General features: G+C 34.7%; 2 protein-coding genes across 3 annotated transcripts; one reads left to right on the forward strand and one right to left on the reverse strand.

Moving 5' to 3' along the window:
• Positions 1 to 7958: 7958 nt before the first annotated feature.
• On the reverse strand, positions 7959 to 10795 carry LOC116105392 (ankyrin repeat-containing protein ITN1-like). Of its 2 annotated transcripts, none has more exons than XM_031391823.1 (4): positions 10574 to 10795; positions 10061 to 10204; positions 8972 to 9399; positions 7959 to 8890 (listed from the first exon to the last, which is right to left on the reverse strand). In XM_031391823.1, the coding sequence occupies exons 2-4, from the start codon at positions 10113 to 10115 to the stop codon at positions 8240 to 8242; spliced, it is 1134 nt and encodes a 377-aa protein (XP_031247683.1). In that variant the 5' UTR covers positions 10116 to 10204; positions 10574 to 10795; the 3' UTR covers positions 7959 to 8239. The 2 variants fall into 2 exon arrangements, with proteins under 2 accessions (XP_031247683.1, XP_031247682.1); XM_031391822.1 differs by having other exon boundaries at positions 7962 to 8890; positions 10585 to 10795.
• Positions 10796 to 12790: 1995 nt separating this feature from the next.
• Positions 12791 to 13506, forward strand: LOC116105336. The gene is made up of 2 exons (XM_031391768.1): positions 12791 to 12993; positions 13299 to 13506. The coding sequence occupies exons 1-2, from the start codon at positions 12792 to 12794 to the stop codon at positions 13496 to 13498; spliced, it is 402 nt and encodes a 133-aa protein (XP_031247628.1). The 5' UTR covers position 12791; the 3' UTR covers positions 13499 to 13506.
• Positions 13507 to 25780: the final 12274 nt, after the last annotated feature.

Consider the following 25780-nt stretch of genomic DNA (forward strand, 5'->3'; position numbering starts at 1 on the left):
GCAAATTTATTTTGTGTTTGAAAACTGATGGCTGCGATCTTCTTCCACCAACTTCACTACGCTGCCTCGTTTTCTTGTGGCTCTTGGTTATTAAAATTTAAGGAACTGACTTGACCCACGTATGCAATTGGATTGATCAACGCCTCACACTAAACTTTATTCATATAATTGAGAAAACTGACACCTCTGCTTCTGAGAAAGTTCAAAGCGGGATATTAAGAGAGGGACCGCTTGGTCTTGGTTCTAGTTCTGCCGTTTACATTGACTGGAAAAGTCTCTTATGGGGATTTTCCATGGTCCAACCCGTTGTAGGCATGTATTTCATTGACAATTGAAGTACATAAGTCTAGCTATTTACATGTACCCCGCTTCCTTTTATTGCATACTTTATTCTATTAACACAATGTTGAATGGTGTGAAGAAAAACGGTGTAGTGTTATTACTTAAACAATGCTGTCTCATAATAAAGCACAAGATTGATCCTATGGATGATTGCTTCGCAAATTGACAGCCAAGGTTCTCCAACAGTGCAAGTATAAAGAATACCCTTCAGTCGAATTACACCACTTTACACTCTCTGTTTTTGCGATTGAGCTTCTTTGTTAGGGTTTTTGATTTCTTATTTCTCGTAGACTTGTAATCTGGTGTGATGTTTTAAAGTGTTTGAGGGTTGTGTTTCTTCAGGTTGTAAGGATCTGTGTAGTATTCTCATAGAAGAAAGTTACGAGTGAGTATTTGAGAGGATTACAGGGAGTGAGTGATTTGATTGAGTTCAATCTAGTTGTATTGTTAACGAATCTTGATCTCTAGTGCAGTGAACCCCAAGTTTATGGAGTTCAATGTGAATGTAGCTTATCCAATTTGGATAAGTGAACCATGGTAAAAATTATTGTCTTCTTGTTTGATTTTGCAGTTTGATTCTTGATTATTATGTGAGATTTGGTGTTTTGAGTTTGGGATTCTTGCGATAAACTCAACATCTAGGATTTCAATACTAAGTAAATGCCATTAGTCTTTCAAAATCAGTTTGAATTTGAAGCAGGGCGGCGGCCCCCTTGAAATTAGATAATATGCTCAGATTTGTTTATGATTTGATAAATTAAACAATACTGTTCAATGAGTGTTTTGTCATTAAAATTAGGCTTAAATGTAATGAATTGTGAGTAAAAAACCTACACCCGTACTCAGGGCATGATTAACTTCTGATTACTTCCCCTCCTGTACTTGCATTTCCAATAAATAATGAGGGATGGTAGAATATATGGAGTGAGTCCCGTAGTCAGGATTTCAATTTAATCAAACTATTACTTCATGGCCAGGACCTAGATGAGGTGCAGCATCAGATTATGGACAAATAGATTCAAAATTGTGTGTAGTACCATTACTTGTTCAGTACACTGAGTTACTTCCTCTTCTTCGACTCCATGCTTTCCATTGGCAGAAAAGGGTACGTTTGTGTGGCTGGAAAAGAGAGCTACTTACATATGTAGAACGCACCCATCAAACAGGGACACCATGTTGCTTAGTGAACAAAAGTACCGGTATAGAAGACGATTACGATAACAAGAATAGGAACCCACAGCACTCCATCTTTGAAAACATAAAAATAGTTGCACAAACACTACCATCATTGCTGCTATTGATAATAAAAGTGTTGCAAATCCAGCAACCAGCTTTTTTGGTAACTGTGAGAGGAAATCTTCTTCTGCACGGGAAGTTAGAATGGATAAAAGGTAAGAGGAGCATGCGGAAGATACTAGTGAAACTGCATCTGATAAACAAAAATTTTGAAGGAAGTTTTTGAATAAAATGAGAGTCCCTGTCTCGTCTTTGGTGCCACCTGGGACAGTGAAAGCTGCTGCAAAAAACACAGTGGCAATAAGAGTTGCCACAACATGCAATAGTTTGCAGTGCCTTCATCCATTTCTCACCCTTTTCCTTTAATTCTCCTGCTCCTTAGTAAATAAAGCTCTGGGAGTTTTCCCTTCACTGTTTTTATCCTGGGCATCCAATGGATGCATAATTTTACTGACCTCCTACAAATAATGTTGTAAAGATTTATCAGGTAGCGTAACGAATATGCTTTCTAAACAAAGAAGAACCGTAATATCACCTTAAACCGCACACTCTCGCTGCAGTTGCAGAGCAGCTCCTGATACAACATTGACCCGATCTGGGGTGCCAACATTCCAGCCAAATGCAAGATTTATTGTCTTTTTTATCCTTGGAAGCAACTATCAAATCCTTAAAAGTACCAATCTCATGTATGAGTTTGAAGATGCCCCTATGACATCATAACAGGAAATGAAATATGCTATATTATTTTCATCAACTTCCAGTATCAAATCAGGATATTCACGTATAAGTATAATTAGAAAACTCAATGTTTCCTAGTTCTGAAGCAACAAATATCAGTTGTCGGGCAGTTTTAATAATATTTGAAATTGCAGTCTCATCTGACAATATGACTTGTTCCAAAGGCGTTGGATTAGTTCAAGTGCTTTAGGAGGCAACTGGGGTTGCTACCTGAAACTACAAATTTGATAGCCAACATCAGCGTACAGAAATCTTTAGGCCGGTTAACAATGACAGAAGTCATTGCAATAATTCTAAATAAGAAAAGAACATAGGAGATTTACTACCTAAACAATTTGCAAGGAAAACATTTTCTAGGCAATACTTAACTATAATGAATGGTCAAGTTGAACTAGGAATTTGTTAACACTCTGAGTCACACAATAAAAATGTCCAGCAATGTAACCTACAGTAACCACAACAATACCACTTCATTATGCTAAAAAGAATAACGTTATTGCATAAATGCCATATGGCCAAAATTTGTATTTGTGAAAAGTCCAGAACAAATTCAATTGCAATAATCAAGATAAATTAGCAGTCTGAAATATATCATAAAAATCCTTTAGCGTGAACACACTTGCAAATTATTCTTTGGAAAGGTGCTGCTCAGTATGAAAATATTTAGTAATAGCAGGTTTGCAAAAATGGTTTTCTGAAACAAAGGAAAAATTAAACTGAAAGGTTAAAGTGCAAATTTTATATCTGTTCGCGCTCCTAATCACAATTGTCATGTAAACATATTTCAACTATAAAACCAAAAACAGAACTTATTATTAAGGCATGCTGAATATGTCAAAGATTAAAGGAGACTAACACAAATTGACACATTGTCTCCAAAATCCTTGCTGAATTTGAGAGGCAATAGGCATTCGAGCCAAGGCAGCAATGCTGTCTCCTCATTTCCATCACAAGCGACGGCTAACTCTGGGTGTTTCTCTAGCAAATCCAGTGCAACATCTGAGAACACAACACCATCATTAGATAGTATCAATTCTAAATAGTGGAAGTATGCAGTTGCTAAACATAATAGATATTAATTATGTCTCATAGAAGGAAAATTTCGGATTTGTATTCACCAAGCCACTTGTGTTATGAAAGGGTTCTTTATTAGTTTTGTCAAATCATGTCTCTTGATGGAATTCACAGTGTTCTTAAAAGAATAATGGGAATTTGTCAAAAAACATACAGGGAGATATATTAATCGACCACCATACATGGAATTTCAATCCTATACAAAAGGTTTCAATCTTCATTGTAAATCAATTTAAAAGATATCAAGGACTACAATTAGCCAAAATATAAGAATACCTTTTACATACCATACAAACCGTTGCTTATTAGAGTGATAAGCAATTCAATGCGGTCGTTGCCACATAATGACTTGTCATCAGTGGCTTCATAAAGGAACTGTACCATCTCTTTATGGCCAAACAAAGCGGCCATGTAAGTGGTAACATCTCATTTCTACCTCGGATCAGCTAAGTTTCTACTCCTTCCAGGACATCAGCTAAGTTTGTACTCTCCTCTATCATGTTGGGAAGTTCCACCATCTGGGACTCCACAGAGAGACATAAGCTGTTTTTTCCAGCTCCTTTCTTTGTAGTTAAATCCTCTTTTTTCATTGTTCATCATCACTTGAGCAAGTTCCACATTTCCAGACACAGCAGCAAGACAAAAAGCTGTTTGCCTGCATAATTTGTAGTAGCTAAATCCTCTTATATATTATCTACCCTTTTTCAAAAAAACAGTTTGCTTCTGCGCAGCGCAATATGGGAGCAGTGTCCCCTTCCTTCGATATCCTCGCTGTTATATCATTTTATGTTTCTTGTAAATACCTCTCAGCATGCTCCAATCACCACTTAGTGCAGCTTGATACAATTTTAAGTGTCTAATTCTTGTTTGCTTGTCTGTCAAGTGGAAGATTTATAACAATTTTTATCAATAAAATTGTTGATCTTTAAAATATGTATAAAATACACATATAGGCACCAATAAATAGTAGCAAATTCATGCCTTTGGAAAACAGTTTCTTGCCAAGTTGCCAAAGTGATTGGTAATGAAGCTAAAAGATTTTCCCCACAGTAAACAATCCATCGAGAGAAAACAATAGCACAGGTATAACACATGTTAAAATCTAAGCATACCAGCCATGACATAAGGTGAAGCAATAACAATTTCAACTTCTTCATTTGAACCATTTCTGGATGCAAAGGTATCCCTCATGATTCATAGTCGGCATTGTTGAAACCTACAATGAACTTATATTTGTTAGATAAGGTGAATTGGATAGATTTCTCTTTTTTACAAAATAATACTTCCATCGAATTTTAAATGTTTATGATTTATCAACTTTTAGTAAATTACCATATATAAATGAATGATGCAGATAATATCATATGAGAAACAAGAGTGTTGCTAACATTATATCCATAGTATAAAAGAATCGTAAAGCAAGAAGAAGACATTAGATGCATTTCATCAAATAATGCGAATCTTTGAATTTCAGGATGTCATTACTTTTGATGTTTAGTATAACTTACAGTTATATTACTGTAGTTCTACCACAACTACAGAGTACATAACAATGTAACTGGTGCTTTACATGTTTGAGGTATTGACAATGACCTCCCCTTCGTTTGGGGAAAGTGTCTAATAGATCCAAATTTTTAATGTAGAAGACCTCCCCTTCCAGGTATATTAATGAAAAATTGTCATCTTAAATCATCTTAATAGCCCTCAAATTTTTCTTTACATTGTTAATAATTAATAAAAGGCCTTGAAATGAGGTCTCCTTACAATTTAACAACTTTATGGTCCAGCTAAACATTCCTCAAACCTCAGGGAGGTCATTGCAAATTACCTTAGTCTAAACTTTACCTTCTCCCCACTACACGATATTTCGATCTAGATGATAAAAAGTTTCTGACCTTCATAAACAGACTTTTTTATGAACTGCACATTTTGCACAGGCAAATTTTAAGCGTCAATTACTGGGTATACAAAAAGTTGGACAAATATTAGCATAAATTTAAGGATTACAAGGAAAATTCTACAGAAAATGAAAAAAAAAAAAAAAAATTTGAAACTTTTTTGCCCTCTTGGTAAGACTGATAAGTATCCAAAGCTATTGACAATGGCAGTCCTAAAACAACCAAAAATGGAAACTTGACAAAATGAAACAAAAATATAAATTAAAAAGAAGAACTGGTTTCAAAAAGCTTACCTTTTTTTACGGCTTAAGATGCAATCCCCAGCTCGAAATGGGAAAATGAAGAACGAAAAGCTTCAAGTGAAGAGCAAAGAGGGGAATAACGAGGCTGAAAGCTGAGAAAAAGGGAAGTAAAGTAGTGGCAGAGAGAAGAACAATGCCACACCATCACCAACTCAAACAGAAGTCTCAGCAGCTCTCTCTCTCTCTCTCTCTCTAACCCAAGACCAAGAACTACACAGTAGCCATCCACACAATGAAAAGGAACACCCTTTATTGATAAACCCTCTGTTTTCAGTATATTACAACTGTACCACTGAAACTTGCCCAAAAAATATATACATTTTTTTTCACAATAAAATATTCTGTTTTCAGTAACTTTTGAGTCCGATGCTATACTTGTCTTCTTCACTTGCAATACTCAACATTCTTCTTCCACCGCACAAATATGGAAACATTCTGATCGACTCATTAATCTTTTGACTCTCCAAATCGCACTACGCATGATCACAACAACATCTCTGCAGATCTACATTTGAGCTTTCATCCTCTCCGCATATCGACGGCGTTCAAGCGCCAAAATCTCAGACCCACTCGCCGATGTCGTTCACTGAGTCCGACACTGACTTCGAACTTCAGTCCCCGTCACGTTGAGGAAACACTGTTCTGCTTTTGGATTAAAACTTGAATTTTGCTATTCAATTCAGTTATCAAAATGGAGGATACCTTTTTCTGAGGGAAATGTTTACTAAAGTTCATGGTTTTATTATTATTATTAATTGGAATAAAAANATGGCCATGATCAAATGTTGCTGGCCCAAAAGCATCTTTCAGGCTCAAGTCATCGTCAGACAATATGCCTAAGCTTGCATCATCTTCCCCAGAAGATTTGCAAGAGGAATTTGCAACAGATTTGATCTCAGGGAAACAAGATTGAATTGAAAGTCCCCTCCCATATTGTGATGAAGGAAGGTTGTTCAATATCATTATCTTCAATGAAAAGTACTGCCTCAGAACAAGCAAAATCAGTAGTACAACAAAAAGAACAACAAAAGAATGTAGTGCTTTATTAGGAGTTAGGACATCACCGTTTCTGGTTCTGAGCAGCTCAATTAGATAAAAGACTTTGAACCTCCAAGCAACTACAACCAAGAACAAGATGAATTATAAATCCAAACATGTAGTGCCGTAAAATGATTGGATTGTCAAAAGAAAAAGTTGAAACAAAGAGCAAATTTATTTTCTCGTGTTTGAAAACTGATGGCTGCGATCTTCTTCCACCAACTTCACTAACGCTGCCTCGTTTTCTTGTGGCTCTTGGTTATTAAAATCTTAAGGAACTGACTTGACCCACGTATGCAATTGGATTGATCAACGCCTTCACACTAAACTTTATTCATATAATTGAAGAAACTGACACCTCTGCTTTCTGAGAAAGTTCAAAGCGGGATATTAAGAGATGGGACCGCTTGGCTCTTGGTTCTAGTTCTGCCGTTTACATTGACTGGAAAAGTCTCTTATGGGGATCTTTCCATGGTCCAACCCGTTGTAGGCATGTATTTCATTGACAATTGAAGTACATAAGTCTAGCTATTTACATGTACCCCGCTTCCTTTTATTGCATACTTTATTCTATTAAATCCAATGTTGAATGGTGAAGAACAAAACGGTGTAGTTGGATATTACTTAAACAATGCTGTCTCATAATAAAGCTACAAGATTGATCCTATGGATGATTGCTTCGCAAATCTGACAGCCAAGGTTCTCCAACAGTGCAAGTATAAAAGAATACCCTTCAGTCGAATTACACAGCCTTTACACTCTCTGTTTTTGCGATTGAGTTCTTCTTTGTTAGGGTTTTTGATTTCTTATTTCTCGTAGACTTGTAATCTGGTGTGATTGTTTTAATCGTGTTTGAGGGTTGTGTTTCCTTCAGGTTGTAAGGATCTGGGTTAGTATTCTCATAGAAGAAAGATTACGAGTGAGTATTTGAGAGGATTACAGGGAGTGAGTGATTTGATTGAGTTCAATCTAGTTGTATTTGTAACGAATCTTGATCTCTAGTGCAGTGAACCCCAAGTTTATTGGAGTTCAATGTGAATGTAGCTTATCCAATTTGGATAAGTGAACCATGGTAAAAATTATTGTCTTCTTGTTTGATTTTGCAGTTTGATTCTTGATTAATTATGTGAGATTTGGTGTTTTGAGTTTGGGATTCTTGCGATAAACTCAACATCTAAGGATTTCAATACTAAGTAAATGCCATTAATGTCTTTCAAAATACAGTTTGAATTTGAAGCAGGGCGGTCGGCCCCCTTGAAATTAGATTAATATGCTCAGATTTGTTTATGATTTGATAAATTAAACAATACTGTTCAATGAGTGTTATTGTCATTAAAATTAGGCTTAAATGTAATGAATTGTGAGTAAAACTAACCTACACTCCTGTACTCAGGGCATGATTAACTTCTGATTTACTTCCCCTCCTGTACTTGCATTTCCAATAAATAATGAAGGGATGGTAGAATATATGGAGTGAGTCCCGTAGTCAAGGATTTCAATTTAATCAAACTATTACTTCAATGGCTTACAGGACCTGAGAGTTGCAGCATCAGATTATGGACAAATAGATTCAAAATTTGTGTAGTACCATTACTTGTTCAGTACACTGAGTTACTTCCTCTTCTTCGACTCCATTGCTTTCCATTGGCAGAAAAGGGTACGTTTGTGTGGCTGGAAAAGAGAGCTACTTACATATGTAGAACGCACCACATCAAACAGGAGACACCATTGTTGCTTAGTGAACAAAAGTACCGGTATAGAAGCGATTACGATAACAAGAATAGGAACCCACAGCACTCCATCTTTGAAAACAATAAAAATAGTTGCACAAAACACTACCATCATTGCTGCTATTGATAATAAAAGTGTTGCAAATCCAGCAACCAGCTTTTTTGGTAACTGTGAGAGGAAATCTTCTTCTGCATACCGGGAAGTTAGAATGGATAAAAAGGTTAAGATGGAGCATGCGGAAGATACTAGTGAAACTGCATCTGATATAACAAAAATTTTGAAGGAAGTTTTTTGAATAAAATGAGGAGTCCCTGTCTCGTCTTTGGTGCCACCTGGGACAGTGAAAGCTGCTGCAAAAACCACAGTGGCAATAAGAGTTGCCACAATCATGCAATAGTTTGCAGTGTCCTTCATCCATTTCTCTCCCTTTTCCTTTAATTCTCCATGCTCCTTAGTAAATAAAGCTCTAGGAGTTTTCCCTTCACTGTTTTTATCCTGGGCATCCAATGGATGCATAATTTTACTGACCTCCTACAAATAATGTTGTAAAAGATCTTATCAGTTAGCGTAACGAATATTGCTTTCTAAACAAAGGAGAACCGTAATATTCACCTTAAACCACAGCAACTCTCGCTGCAGTTGCAGAGCAGCTCCTGATACAACATTGACCCGATCTGGTGGTGCCAACATTCCAGCCAAATGCAAGATATTATTGTCTTTTTTATCCTTGGAAGCAACTATCAAATCCTTAAAAGTACCAATCTCATGTATGAGTTTGAAGATGCCCCTATGACGATTCATAACAGCAAAATGAAATATGCTATAATTATTTTTATCAACTTCCAGTATCAAATCAGGATATTCACGTATAAGTATAATTAGAAACTCAATGTTTCCTAGTTCTGCAGCAACAAATATCAGTTGTTGGGCAGTTTTAATAATATTTGAAATTGCAGTCTCATCTGACAATATGACTTGTTCCCAAAGGCGTTGGATTAGTTCAAGTGCTTTAGGAGGCAACTTGGTGTTGCTACCTGAAACTACAAATTTGATTAGCCAACATCAGCGTACAGAAATCTTTAGGCCGGTTAACAATGACAGAAGTCATTGCAATTAATTCTAAATAAGTAAAAGAACATAGGAGATTTACTACCTAAACAATTTGCAAGGAAAACATTTTCTAGGCAATACTTAACTATATATGTAATGGTCAAGTTGAACTAGGAATTTGATTAACACTCTGAGTCACACAATAAAAATGTCCAGCAATGTAACCTACAGTAACCACAACAATACCACTTCATTATGCTATAAAAGAAATCACGTTATTGCATAAATGCCATATGGCCAAAATTTTGATTTGTGAAAAGTCCAGAACAAATTCTATATTGCAATAATCAAGATAAATTAGCAGTCTGAAAATATATCATAAAAATCCTTTAGCGTTAGAACACACTTGCAAATTATTCTTTGGCAAAAGGTGCTGCTCAGTATGAAAATATTTAGTAATAGCAGGTTTGCAAAAATGGTTTCTGAAACAAAAGGAAAAATTAAAACTGAAAGGTTAAAGTGCAAATTTTCATATCTGTTCGCGCTCCTAATCACAATTGTCATGTAAACATATATTTCAACTATAAAACCAAAAACAGTAACTTATATATTAAGGCATGCTGAATATGTCAAAGATTAAAGGAGACTAACACAAATTGACACATTGTCTCCAAAATCCTTGCTGAATTTGAGAGGCAATAGGCATTCGAGCCAAGGCAAGCAATGCTGTCTCCTCATTTCCATCACAAGCGACGGCTAACTCTGGGTGTTTCTCTAGCAAATCCAGTGCAACATCTGAGAACACAACAACCATCATTAGATAGTATCAATTCTAAATAGTGGAAGTATGCAGTTGCTATACTTAATACTATATTAATTATGTTTCATGGAAGGAAAATTTTCGGATTTGTATTCACCAAGCCACTTGTGTTATGAAAGGGTTCTTTCATTAGTTTTGTCAAATCATATGTCTCTTGATGGGAATTCACAGTGTTCCTTAAAAGAATAATGGGACATTTGTCAAAAAACATACACGGGAGGATATATTAATCTGACCACCATACATGGAATTTCAATCCTATACAAAAGGTTTCAATCTTACATTGTAAAATTCAATTTAAAAGATATCAAGTGTACTACAATTAGCCAAAATATAAAGAATACCTTTTACATACCATACAAACCGTTGCTTATTAGAGTGATAAGCAATTCAATGCGGTCGTTGTCATATAATGACTTGTCATCAGTGGCTTCATAAAGGAACTGTACCATCTCTTTATGGCCAAACAAAGCGGCCATGTAAAGTGGTAACATCTCATTTCTACCTCGGATCATTGCTAAGTTTCTACTCCTTTCCAGGACATCAGCTAAGTTTGTACTCTCCTCTATCATNTTATAAATATTTGATAGCTAAAAGAGGAGCATTAAGGCCTATCATATAGTGCCAGGCCCATAAACGTTCTTTTCATGACATATCTAGCCCAGAAGGAGTATCCATTGGGCCGAAACTCATCACAGCCTCATTAAGAGAGAGAGAGAGAGAGAGAATTATCATTTTCAACCACCTGAATCTAAAGAGCGTAACTGTAGTTAAACCCCAGAAAAATTATTCAAATTTGAACAAGTATGGAGGCTCAGATTCGCCTTTTATCAGACAAAGGTTGAAACTTTTACCACAATGGCTGCAGCAACAAGCATTTTTCAAAAATACCTAGAAGCTGCCTCGCCATTATGTGCAAAGACTTCCCACCGTCCGATCATTTGACTTAAACAACATCATCATCATCACAGCCTCATCACAGAGAAAGAGAGAGAAAGAGAAACAGGGTGTTTCTTTGTTTGGTTTGCAATGTTCCCTTCGGCAGAGACTACTTATGTTGCTGTAGAGGTCATCCTTACCGGGAAGGTTACATATTGGCATTGGCTCTTGGTAGTGGGTACAACGATATTTCAAAGAAACCTTGATACTTTAATAAACCCCTATAATTTTACCTCAAACCAAACAAACCCCTAGTCTTTTATCTTCCACTTAAAGCCATAAAGTTTGACCTTGCACCAAGAAACCCCTAAAGTTTGACCTTCTTGCAAACCCCTATAGTTATACCTCGTTACTCATAAACCCCTATACTGTTAGCCTATATTACATGATCCCCTTTAATTAAATTAATTTTATCATGTATCCAGAGACCCCTATAGTTATACACAGTATAGTAGCACCTGTTTTAGTCTTTTTGATGAACCCCTATAGTTTTACTCCGTGCCTATAATTCTCCATAGTTTTACACTCGTATAAACCCTATATCTTTGCTACGGGTTAATAAACCCCTACAGCTTTACGATGTATCAGATGAACCCCTATGTTTTTACTTTGCCTATTCAGTTTCGTGTTCTATTAATAAAACCCATATCATTTCGATGATTTATGAAACCCCTATACATTTTACGCTCTTCATGAACCTAGACCTAGAGTTTGACGATCTATTTCACTATTAGTTTGTCGTTCTGTTTAATATCCAGAATCTTAATATTTCAAAATATTGACAAAAAAAGAGTTGAATTTCTATGACAAACTTAGGGATCTAAACTTTATCCAATTTCTTTCGCTACTTCTGTAAAATAACAAAGAAAAGAAATGCAGATAACAAGTGATTACCAAAGCCAGTACTTCTTTAAATTCTGAAATGAGAAAGAACTTCATCAAGATACACGCTGGCCTACCACTTCATCAACATGCTGGCTCTATTCAATTCAGAGAAAATGGAATGTAGTAAACATATAGAAATGCACCAAATTTACTACTCTGTTCGTAGCATGCCCAAAAAGCCAATTTTCATTATATATATTAAGTAGAAGAATTTTGTTTTGTTGGGCAAATAAAAAACTGAATTGTGTGGCCAATGTGCAAAGTCATCCGATCATATTTATAATATGATTGGATGACTTTAATTTAAAGATAAATTAAAAAAAGAAAAAGAAATAATATGTCAAACATGTATGATTGCCACGTCACTTTATACATAATAGTTTATATAATTAGTTTATACACGTTATTTACTAGGTTTCAATTAAGAAAAGATTCAATTTATTATAAATATTTGATAGCTAAAAGAGGAGCATTAAGGCCTATCATATAGTGCCAGGCCCATAAATGTTATTTTCATGACATATCTAGCCCAGAAGGAGCATCTATTGGGCCGTAACTCAGCCCAGTGTGGGAATCCTGTGTTGACATTTTTTTAGAAAGACGGCCCGGCCCGGGCCATTTGCCGTTGCTTTATTGCGTTCTCTTTTCTGTCGATCTCAAATATAAAATCTAAAAGAAAATTTGGAATTAATTAAAGGTTGATAAAGCCTAAAACCCTAGCAAGGATTAAAAGGAGCTATGAAGCGAACTCTGTTCTACGCTCGCAATTTTCTTCTCTTTCCTCCCAAATTCAACGCAAGCCATAAAATTTCACCCATTCAACTTGCTTTTTCAGCTCGGCCGACAGTCAGGTTCTATACATCCGAGTCTGATTCATCCAATTTTGCCCGAACTCAGAACGATAATGGCGGCGCAGATGTTGAGGATGTCAGCAACGAAGGTAAAACTGGTATTTGTCTTCTGTTTGGTTGCCGAGAAAGTTGTAGAGAGAAGAAATGAAAAGCTTTTTTCTTTTATTATAAAACTCTCTGATTGGACTTGTAAGATATGTAATTTTTTATTTTTTATTTTTTATTCTGGGTTACTTAGATCGATTTTGGCTTCTTAATGTTCGACATACTTGAACTAACTCGTTTATGAAGAGTAGCATGTACTTCTTATTCATGGCTGCTTCTGTATTCTACTTGTTTATCAAGCTCTGTTTATTTATGTTGATTTAGTGTTAAATTGTTTTGTAAATACTAGAGCTTAAAAGGAGAATAGAGAAGTACTTTGAGGGAGATGAAGAGGCCATACCATCAATATTTGAAGCCATTTTGAGTAGGAAGTTGGCAGGGAAGCATGAAGAGAGTGATGATGAATTGATGGAAGAGATTAGACACAAAAATTCAGAGGAAGATCATGTCAAAGAAGAAGAAGAGTTTGATTCCGAGCAAGATAACTAGTCGGAACACCACCTTAATGATTTGTTCATTTATACTTTTGTTAGAGTTTGGTTCACGCTTATCCTTTGTTTGTTTGGATGTATAAATGTAAAATCATTAGGACTAATTTTACATATTTATGAACTTGCAATTGATTATTTTGGTATTTTTGTTAATGGATTTGGGATACCTTATGATATAATAAGAGAAGTTGAAAGTGAACTTTTAAATAGAACCATAAAATTACAATTTCATTAATTAAATTTGTACAATTAACAAGATTAATTAAATTTATGGAATAATTTAAAATAAAAAATAAAAAAATTTAGCGAGTTCTGAGTTGGAGGCATAACCTAGGTAAAATGTAATGGGAATCATAAGTAAAAAAAGCCAAAAAAATGGATTTTTCTCATCAAATAGTTTCGAGAATACATTTGAAACATAAATATCAATAAACATAATTGTAAAATAATTTTCTGATGATTTTCATTCATCATCTATAGTACATATAGACTGCATATAAGAACATTTACAAGGAAAGAATAAAAGAATTAATTACAAAATATTTCAGAAAATATCTTATAATTATGAAAGAAATAATATCCTATAACTTTTAAGAAATAAATAATATCTTATAATTAATAACATTGACCACATCAATTTCTTATTCACAGGATATTCTAGTATCAATCTCTTGATAATAAATTTAAAATTAACAATTTAAAAATGCATTTTTGTAGATTTTATGGATTAAAAAAAATCATTAATTAACACAGCAGGCTCTTTTTTTTTTTTTTTTTTCATTTTAGAATTAATAATTTAATATGGAGGCAAATCTCAGAATCCGTTATTGCCTTACTGCCACTGGTGACCAGAATCAGTTATTGCCTTATTGGTGACCAGCCAAACAGGCCCTTAAAGCTTGTGATAAAATTCACAAACCAAGTAAAAATGAGACGAACTCTGCTAAAAAATGTTTCTCTCCTTAGGCGAAACCTTCTGCAGAATCGAAACCCTAATGCATCACTCATTCCACTTGCTGCTTCGACTCGGTCTCCACTCAGACTCTACTCGTCCGACTCAAACGACTCCTCTATTGACCAAGACCTCCCTGCCTCCGCTGCTGAATCCACATTGGCAGCTCAAACCCAGGAGAAGGACGTGTCTCTCGATGTTCAGGATGTGGGTAATAAAGGTAAAAAATTTTATATTTGTGTTTTGAATGTGTTTGGTTGGTGGGAAAATGGAGGAAAGTGAAAGCAAGTTTTCTGTTTCTGGATTTTTTTTTTCTTTTTATTGAAATTGAAGTTTATTCTGGTAGAATTCTCAGCTAGGATTTATGAAAGGTTTCTGGGTTTGATTTATTTTGGAAAAATTCGAAACTTAGATTGAAAAAAATGTTGTACTGGATTTCTGGGATTTAAATTATGTGTGATTTAACCGTTTGTTGTTTCATATCAGACCTGAGAAACAAGTTAGCGTGGATCCTAGAGGACGCGATTATTAAATATGGGTTGGCCAGGGATGCTGAATCAGGTGGAGAATCAGATTATCAAGCAAATTATCAATCAGATGAAGAATATGATGGGCGAAGGATTTGCCGGACCGAAAAAGAGATGCTTTGCGATTTGGTTCGGTGGGGGCATATTCCAAACCCAGCAGAAAAATGGCTTAGAGATGCAGTTCGGCGGGGGCATCTTGATATTCATGAAATCCCAGAACCAGGTGACTATGAATTAGTCGGTGAATCAGATGATGAAGATAAGGATTATCAATCTACTGGAAAATGAGTGCCAAAAGAAAAAGGGCTTAGAGATGCGGGGGTATCTTGATATTCTTGAAATCCCAAAAGAAGAAAAATAGAGATTTGACAGCGCATGTTAAATACAAATTCGACATAGGGTGATGATTAATGTGCTAATTTACATTAAATTAGCACATTAATATGTTCATTTTCATGACCATTCTTGAAGCTCGGAGATGCACATCCCATTGCTACTTTCACAGTTTCAAAATTCCATCTCAACTTTGATGAATAAGTGCAACATGTAATCAAATAATGAGTCACACTTTTGGTTGAAATATATTATTGTGTAAGTGATTTTATTGTTTAAAAAAAAAAAAAAAAAACAGAAATAAAATTTACATACACATTGTTGAAATTAAAAATAAAATAAAATATATACAGTTATATAAATTATAAAATTTAACAATATGTATTAAAAAATTTAAATTAAAATATAGAATAAAATTAAAAATTAAAAAAAAATCAAAACTAAAATAAAATAAGTAAAAAACCTTAAAAAAAATTAAAACTAAAATATAAATATTTCATTGATTGTATATTGTTTTATTTCTTTTTATTTTTTAAAAACAATAAAATCACTTACACATGTATATTTCAATCATTTAAAAAATTTTAGTTAATCGGTTAAGTGTCTTCTCATTATTTTTTCTAATAAAAATGTCTTATAATAATCCATAAATAAATAAGTAAATTGTATCTCACCTCCCATAAATCTCTTGCTTTGACCGCAGTTGATAAATTAGGCCCAATTAACACTCTATTCCATAGTGCCACTCAAAGGCCCTGCCCAAACCTACAATAATATTTATATTTTTTTCCATTTGTGTAGGCTGAATCTTTTACTAATAACGATGAATGATTTAACCAAACCCATTACTGATATTGTGAGATTAGTGATTAATTAATAGGTTTAATTAAATAGGTTAATTACCATTCCAGCCTCCAGGTCCAGCATAAGATGCCCATTTGTCATTTTGATCTGCAAAAGATTTCATACTGCTCCACTCCACCCCAGAGGGTCAGATTAATTTAGTTAATTAATTATTTAATTAGTTTAATGTAAAAGCTTAATTAACTGTCCCAATTGTCACCAATATCTCCAGTGGTTCTCCAACTATTTCCAATTTTTGGGGCCCAAGTTGCAGGGTCTTCTTGTCCCCTGTACATTTGATTTAATATATATATTTCTTAAAAGAAAGTTAATTAAATTGAAATAAAAGATATAGACATATATATCTTAACAATAATGCTAGGGACACCGAAAAATCTGCACCGAAATTTTGTACCGGCCTACGTGTAATGCATTTCTAATTTTTTTAACAATTTTTTTCTAGTGNGTCATTATAAGGTATTATTGTGAGAGATTTTGCACTTCAATTATTAAATAAAAACTCTGCATAACAACTAAGAATTGCTGGAAATTTGGTGTTTGAAAATTAATTTGACTGCTGGAGAGTGGAGACCATTACATTTTACAGCGCATGTTAAATACAAATTCAACAAGGTGCGATGATTAATGTGCTGCAAGGGATAGCTCAATCCAAAAGACCGCATCCCATGTGTTGGATAGGTGACCATTTTAATAACCCAACATTCAACGAAAGCATTACCAATGTTAAAATTCAAGCCAATGGAGAATCTAACCTAAAAGACTGACTTGTTAGACGGGAGAACCCTTAGACTTAAGTATTACAATTGATGGATGTGAGATTTCGATGTGGGATCTTAACAAATTTACATTAAATTAAAACAGTTTTTTTACAGTATATCAGCTTGTTGGATTGTTCGTCTAATAGCCATATTCATCATTTGCTTTGATTAATATGTTCATTTTCATGACCATTCTTGAAGCTAACCTCATGACCATTGCTACAAGTTCCAAAATTCCATCTAAACTTTGATGAATATGTGCTTTCTCAATCCCCATATGCAACGTGTAATCAAATAATCATACTTTAGGTTTAAAAAATATCGTCTCAATTGATATGCTATTTGATATTACAATATTCATTTGCGTTTTAAGATTGTTTCTTAACAATTTTTTTTACCTTGAATGTTAATTTTTGAATAACATTATATATATTAACTTTTTATATAAATTGACGTATTATAATATGATTAGATGACTTTAATTTAAAGATAAATTAAGAAAAAAAAAAAAGAAATAATATGTCAAACATGTATAATTTCCACGTCACTTTATACATAATAGTTTATATAATTAGTTTATACACGTTATTTACTAGGTTTCAATTAAGAAAAGATTCAATTTATTATAAATATTTGATAGCTAAAAGAGGAGCATTAAGGCCTATCATATAGTGCCAGGCCCATAAACGTTCTTTTCATGACANTAAGGGACGGGCGTCCATTCATAATGGACGCCCGTCCATTATGAATGGACGCCCGTCCAAACATAAGGGACGGGCGTCCATTCATAATGGACGGGCGTCCATTATGAATGGACGGGCGTCCATTTTGAATGGACGCCCGTCCCTTATGTTTGGACGGGCGTCCCAAATATTTATAAAAAAATTTATTTATGGACGGGCGTCCTTTACATGGGGACGCCCGTCCCTTGTATATGGACGCCCGTCCATATAATATGGACGGGCGTCCATGTGAGTGAACGGTCGTCCAAATTTGATGGACGGCCGTTCACTAGAAAAAAATTGTTAAAAAAATTAGAAATGCATTACACGTAGGCCGGTACAAAATTTCGGTGCAGATTTTTCGGTGTCCCTAGCATTATTGATATCTTAATCTCATCATTCGCATAATGAAAAAATATGAGTCTACCTGAGTTTAGTAATGTTTTACTCATTATGGGATACCTGTTCGAAATACAAGATTATTAAATCTTCTTTTGATTAAGTAATTTAATTATTTAAATCTTACATTATACCTTTCCTTAGGACTTGTACTCATATTTTCATAATTATCATACATTAAGTAGTCAATTCTCTGTGTAAGTTAATTAAACAAAATTAATGCTATGCAAAACGTAATTAAATCAACATTAATCCCTATACGTTGTACCCAAGAAGCAAAGGTTTTTGCATCTTTTTCCTCGTAGCCTAACGATCCAGGCATAGTTTTACTGCACGTTTGAGTCCTTCACCAAAAAATAATTACTTACTAATTAATAAGATAAATAATTAATTAAGCATGCATGAAATCTCTAAATAAATTTGATACCCAGCGTCAGAATAAATTCCAAGTTTTAGCCCTTTGCCATGGACATAATCTGATAAAGCTTTGATTCCAGAGGGAAATGTTGATGCTTTGGGAACGATATTTCCCTGCCAATATTAATATTAATTAATTACCAATAATTACTACCAAATAACAACTAGTAAGTGTGGTACCTGAGAGTCTCGATTAAGTTCAGCAATCAGCATAGCAATCATCCGTAAACAAATAGAATAAATAAAAATAAGCTTAATTAAATAAGATAAACACAGATTTACTTACCTAAGTTTAAATATTCATATCATGCAGCAACAAGTCCCGATGACACCATTGTATTCTGTTAGGATTATGCTATTATCTAATTAGAATAATTAGAATATCTTTCGAATTAGACAATTATATTACAATTAGGCAACTAGAGTCCTCTTATGATTAGAATAATGTGTAAGACTATATAAAGTCTAAAACAATTAGGGTTTGATAAGTAATAATAAAAAAAAATTCTCCTCTTAAACTCTGAATTATCATTCTTTTTGAAGGTTCTGTTTTCTCATATAAAACAGAAACACTATTTTATCAATTGGTGATCTCGTTCCTTTTCCATGGTGGATGGAACACATACTTTGGATGATCAAGGGACTAAACTTAAGGCGGCAACAACAACATCTTTCAACCCATTCCGATTCACCTAGCTGTGATTTGATGGTTCTGATCAATGTTTTAAAAACCAACCTGGGACAAAACTTGGCAAGGTGGCCGAGTCCCTGGTCGACCAATTCAACTGGTTGAACCAGCTGGTTCAACCGGTGACTTCATCATGCTGACATCAGCAAATTACTGTTCACAGAATGTCAATTTCCAGAATTTGGCTCCAAATCATAAACTCCAGAATAAAAATTTCTTAGCAAAGCATCATCAAACATCATTAAATCAATAATACAACAAATTACAAATCAAAATAACAAAATGAGGGAAGAAAAATCACATAATAGTTGTTTCAACTTTCAAGTCAACACTTCAACATTTTAACAAAAAATGATCTTCACCCAATGGTCTTCAATCCATCATTCCATCCTCAATTAAAATTCACAATTCGCACACCACCTGACAGATGATCGTCATTATTATTAACATCCGCGACATCATCTACAAAAAATTCTGGCAAAAAAGGAAAACCATAAGTTAAATCTTCCTATTTAATACTAACTGAATATAAACTAGCTACTACCAAATTGAAACTGTTTAAAAAATTGTAAACAACCTTCTGAAGCATCTGTTGAGTCATAATAAGAAGGTGATCCATCTATAGGAATAACTCGTTCTCCATATAATGATTGTTCCAATTCATCATAATTAAGCTCACCAACCTCCTCTTCCTCATCAACTATCCACCATTCAGTTTTATCAATACTCTCATAATCAATAGGATCATATGTAATTTTCTTGTAACAACTCCTGAAATAGTAGAATTAAATATTCAAATCATGACCAATAAAGACATAATTGAAAATAACAAAATGAAGAAGGCTTTATACAGTAAAACCTCTCTATAGTCATAATGGTGGGATGAACTAATTTTATTACTATAAAGAGGTTATAACTTAATGGAGGTGTAGTTACAAAAATTATTGTTTTGATTTCTTATTTTATAATTCATGTTTTAGTATTACAATATTAGGATTTTAATTCATGTTTTAGTAGTATTATGATTTCAATTCAGCGCTTCAATTGTCTACTTTTGAAACGGATAGAAGATCATGTCTTGGAACTAACAAAAATAAGTGTCATTGATGGAACTGTAAATGCAGTTGATGCATGGTCAATTGATGTGAAGCCACAGACAATTGTCAATGGTTTTAAGCACTACAAAATTAGAACCTCCGATGTCGATGAATTACAAGTTATAAATGAAGTGGATGAGGAGAATAAAAGAGTGATTGCATAATTGAGTGATCAGATTCGACAACTTCATTGCACTAATCGAATGGATACTAATGTCTTCCTCGATCATCCAAATGAGCAACAAATCATGTATGTTTTAACTAAAGAAGTAGTCATTGCTACAATTTAATAAGAAGAGAAAGGAAATAATCTTGAGGATGATAGTATGGAAATATGAAAAGTTTCGTACTATGAAGCTCTAAACATGCTTGAGAAGCTAAAAATATTTTTGCTTCAACAAGAAGGTGTTCATGCTATCGAGTTATTACGTACTCACAAATTAAAAAATGTGGTAACAACTCCAAAGCATAAATCATTATCTGAAACAACTTTAGACAAATATTTTATTTCATCTTAACTTTTAATGTAACATAAAATATATATTTTTGTAATATATAGATAATTATTACTATGTGGAGGTGACTTTCCTTAAGGTGGGAATTAAAAAAATTATAACTTATTACAATGTAGAGTTTATTCTTATTTATAACTATGCTAAATTGGAACTAGAATTTTTTATGACTATGTAGAGTGTATTCTTATATAGAGTATCACTATAGAGAGGTTTTACTGTACCTATTTTGCAAACTCAAGTTATAATGAGTGAAAACCAAATCTTTCAACGGTGGATGCTCCAATCTGTTCCTCTTTTTAGTATGTATGCGTTCAAAAACACTCCAATTTCACTCACATCTGGAAGAGGCTGAAGTTTGACTTAGAATTTTGATTGCAAAATTTTGCAAATTTGGAGTACTAAACCCAAATGTCCTCCACCATTCATCTAATTGAGAATAAAAGTATAAATTACATAAGAAATAAACACAATTTCATAACTTAAAAAGTTAATAACTATTACATACCCAGCCGTGTAGTTTTGCAAGTTTGAAGAGCAAGCTCACGAAAAAAGCTTTCTAGACGGTCTCGATATAATCTACTCTCCTCCAGTAACGTTGTCTTGCTCAATTTGAATGCACTTGCTTTACTATCAATAGTGTCAAGGAAACCATACATGACCTCAGGTTTTTTGGAAAAAGTATCTTCGTCATATTTAAAAGCAGGATTCAAACAATATGCTGCTGCATGAATATCACGGTGCAACATCCTATCCCAGGGCATCTTAATAATTGTTGCATAAGGCTTGTACAAATTTTTCTTGTTCTCAAACAACTTCTTTGATCCCTATCCTCATTCTGTACATGCCATCATACACATATCCTATTGAAGGCCTCTCATCCGAGTCTACAAGCCAGTGCATACGCATCAACGGACTCACAACTTTGGAAATTTTACCAATGTCATCCCAGAACCGGTTGTTTAGAACTATGGAAATAAAGGCTTTGCCTTTATTAGTTTTTGCATATTGAGACTCCACAAAAGTTCTATCTGTCATTGTAGATTGCAAGTCATGTTTGTGCTGATGTAGGCTACTCAATGCAATGAAAGTTGTGGCAAAAAGGGTTGCACCTGGGCGTATAATTTCTATCCAACCCTATTCAAGTGATAGACAATAGATGTTAGTACTTAGTAAATTATTAAAAAATGTACGTATATAATATGTCTTAACAATGTAAATTATAAACATATGAGGTAAAGGTATATAACCTGTTTTTTTCCTCAGCAAAACTAGCACAAAGGAATGATTATACACAAACTTTGTAACTTCAGATGTACGTGTCGAAAGGTTGACTATATGACTCATCTCAGCTATGTCTTTCAACATCAAATTAATGCAATGTGCTGCACAAGGAGACCAAATAATACTGCTATATTTTTCAGACAACAATCTTCCAGCAGCTTTATAATTTGCTTCATTGTCAGTGACAAGATGGACAATATTGGTTGGTCCAACCTATAAAGCTATTTCCTCAAACAAGCTGAACAATGTTGTAGCATCCTTTACAACATCTGAAGCATCCATTGATTTCACAAAACACACTCCTTTAGGATAGTACACTAGAAAATTAATCAGTGACCTATGTGAATTATCTGTCCAACCATAAGCCATTAAAGTACATCCAACATCATCCCAAGTTTTCTTATAACCATCAACAAGTAATTACACTTCTTTCCTAGCATCTCTCAATAAATTTACACACAAATTATGATAAGTTGAGATTTTATACCCAGGACCAATTGCAATTATAGCATCCACCATAGGTTGAAAATAAATTGAATTAATAACATTAGTTGGGATGCAAGAATCATAAAATAACCTTGCAACAGCCATGTCCACTCCCCACTTAGCTTCTTTTTTGGCTAAAACACTCTTAATTGAGGGCTGAGACCCAGACTTAGTCCTCGGAGCAAAATAGTCACCTATCCCAATAGATCTTTTTCTCTTAGTGCTTGAAGTTGAAGTTGGAGCTGGACATGGAGAAACCTCTTCACACTCTTGATCTTCATCTAACATATGACCCTCAAATTGTTGTACACTAGCTCTATAAGGATTGACATTCTGACGAAGTTCAACTTTTTGTTTATTCTTGGCCCAATTTCATTTAGTGCTTCTTCAATCTTGAATTTAACATTGAAAGGAACTTTAGAGCACTTTCCAACTTCTCCCTTTATACCCGCTAGATGCAATTTCACTCGATAAATTCCTCCACCTTTGATTATCTTGCCACAGTAAAGACATGTTAATATCTTCTTCCCATTTTCATCCACACCCTCATTAACATATCCCCATGCTATATCATTTCTTCCTCGAAAAGTTTTTGAAACATCCATGGAAGTAGATTGTTGACAAGACCTAGATGATGACATATTTTTTGTCTTTAATCTTGATCTCTACCCTGGCGACACAAATAACAAATAAGGCTATTAGGATAGCACACAACAGCCTTTGACAAGGGATATATCTTTTAAGTTCCTTTTATTTTATATTACTTAGATGTCAAAGCAATTGGGACTGGGCCTGAAAGGAAATAAACCTGAACTGATGAATCTGTTGAAAGGTTAGGATGTTAGGAAGGTTGTAAACCCCAATAGACTAGTCACAATAGTTTATCGAGAAATATGAAAAATTATCAATCAGAAAATAGTAAGCAAAAATAACATCAGATTGTCACTATAAGTAAATGTAACGCCCCGCTTGAGGTACGTTGTTATTGTTTCCTCTTTTGCCCTTAATCGAGTTGGCTTTTGTTGTTTTGTTTGTTGAATGTTTGCCCTGAAAATTTGGATGAAAACAGAAGAAGTTCAGTCTGCCGCGCTTCGCCGGGGCGAAGAAGAAGCTTCGCCGCGGCGAAGATGTGTTGAAACCAAGGGGAACTCCCTGGACAGTTTCGCCGCGGCGACAGAGGTTTCTTCGCCGCGGCGACGGGCCGAATAAAAGGTTGATTGAGTTTTAGATATTTTCTTCCTTAAGGACAATTTGACCATTCTACCCCTAATTAGCAGGAAAAGTGGGGAGTTAATTGTAAGGATTTTTCATGGAGAATAGGTTGAGATGGGGGTGAGTTTGTAATGAATCAAAGGATATGGATGGAATTCCCAAAGTAGAACAAGGGCAAAATGGGAATGAGTGTGTTTATATTTCATTAAAAGGAATTAGAATCAAAGAAACCCCTCATTTTCTTCTTCTCAAACGTGACTCTTCATTCTTCTCCTCTCAACTTCTCTTTTCTTTTGATCAAGGATTTCCAAGGGATTTTTGAAGGGATTTGGGGTAGAAAAGCAACCTAAGGCTTCCTAAGGTAAGGATTTCTTCTTAAGTTGTGTGATTTGGGAGTTTTAACCCATATTGAAGTTTGAGGGTTTTCATTCTTTTGGTTAAGATTAGAGGAGAAGTCAAGCTAAACAAGTGAAAGGAAGAGTTTGTGAAGTCTCTCCTTAACAAGGTAAGTAAAACCCAACCCAAGTTGAGATTTATGAATTTTCTTGATTAGGGTTTTGATAGAAATGATGTATGTATGTGATGTGCATGTAATATAGCATGTATGAAGGATTAAATAGAGATTTCTATGCTTTGTGATTGTTTATACCTTGCAAATTTGAGAAATGGGTTGTTGGTTTGGCAAGGTAGTTGAGATGGAATTTAAGGGGTATTATGTATTCCCTTTTTGGAAGTGTTTTCTATGGCAGGTTTTGTGACTTTGTGAAGGGGTTTTTCCCCATTTTGGATGGTTAAGAAAAGTTTTAGAATCATGGCTATGATAGAGTTTTATAGTGCACATGAGTTGTTTGATGAAATGCCTAATAGAGGTTTGAGTGTGAGAAATGAACCTTAATTCTTGCAACATTGCATGTTGGCATCTCATAAGTGCATTGGTGAAGATGAACCATCCATAGGCACTAGTTGTACATGGAAAAGTGACCTAAGAAAGTGTAAGGAAATGGTTTATGCAATTACCCTATGAGTAGAGAGCTTAGTGGGTAAAATTACTCTAAGGGTAGAGAGCATTGAAAAATGCTACAATAGAATGAATTAGAAGAGTAGTATAGTTGGGATGATGCTTTGTGATCATCACCCGACCGTTATGGGAATCGGATTGATGCTTGGTGATCATCATCCGAATAGCCCTTAGAGTGATGGGTCGATGCTTTGTGATCGTCACCCGATGAGTAGTAGAGATGGGTAGATGCTTTGTGACCGCTACCCGGTTAGTGATAGATAAGTAGGTTGATGCTTTGTGATCATCATCCGACATTTAGTAGAAACGGGTTGATGCTTTGTGACCATCACCCGATAGTGACTAGAGACGGGTAAATGCTTGGTGATCGTTCCCCAAAATTCATGAGGAACGGGTAGGCGCTAGGTGATCTCCACCCGATAGTTAGAAAGAACCGAGTTGGTGCTTTGTGATCCTCACTCGGTAGTCACTAAGAACGGGTTGGTACTGTGTGAATTCCACCCGATAGCCATAGAGAGTGAGATGGTGCTGTGTGAACGCCATCCGGCCGTACCTCCGGTAAGATGAGGCCATGATGTTATTAGAAACAGAAATAGAATCAGAGATAGCATAAGGAAAGAATTAAGAGTTATTCATACGGGGACAGACAGATAGAGAGTTTTACTTACTGAGCATTATTTTGTGCTCACCCCGTTATTTTCCTTTGTGGATGCAGGTTCTAGATGATGTTACGGTCGGAGGGGCGTCGACAAGCAATGAGGAATAGCTACACTGTTTCCCCTGTTTTGTCTTTTAAAATACATTTTTTGTAAACAGTACTCTTTATGTATAAAAGACACATGAATTGTAATGAAAAGAAAACTTTGGGCCCAACTCTTCTATTGTTATTATGCATGCATTGTACAGTTTTCAGTAGGTGTTACAGTAAACAACAAGATTGCAGTTAGGAATCCTAAACTTTGATGTCAAAATAAGACTTCAGGAAGCATCACATCTGCCACATATAGAAAG

The sequence above is a fragment of the Pistacia vera genome, unplaced genomic scaffold (genome assembly GCF_008641045.1).
Source record: "Pistacia vera cultivar Batoury unplaced genomic scaffold, PisVer_v2 Contig498, whole genome shotgun sequence".
Classification (NCBI taxonomy): domain Eukaryota; kingdom Viridiplantae; phylum Streptophyta; class Magnoliopsida; order Sapindales; family Anacardiaceae; genus Pistacia; species Pistacia vera.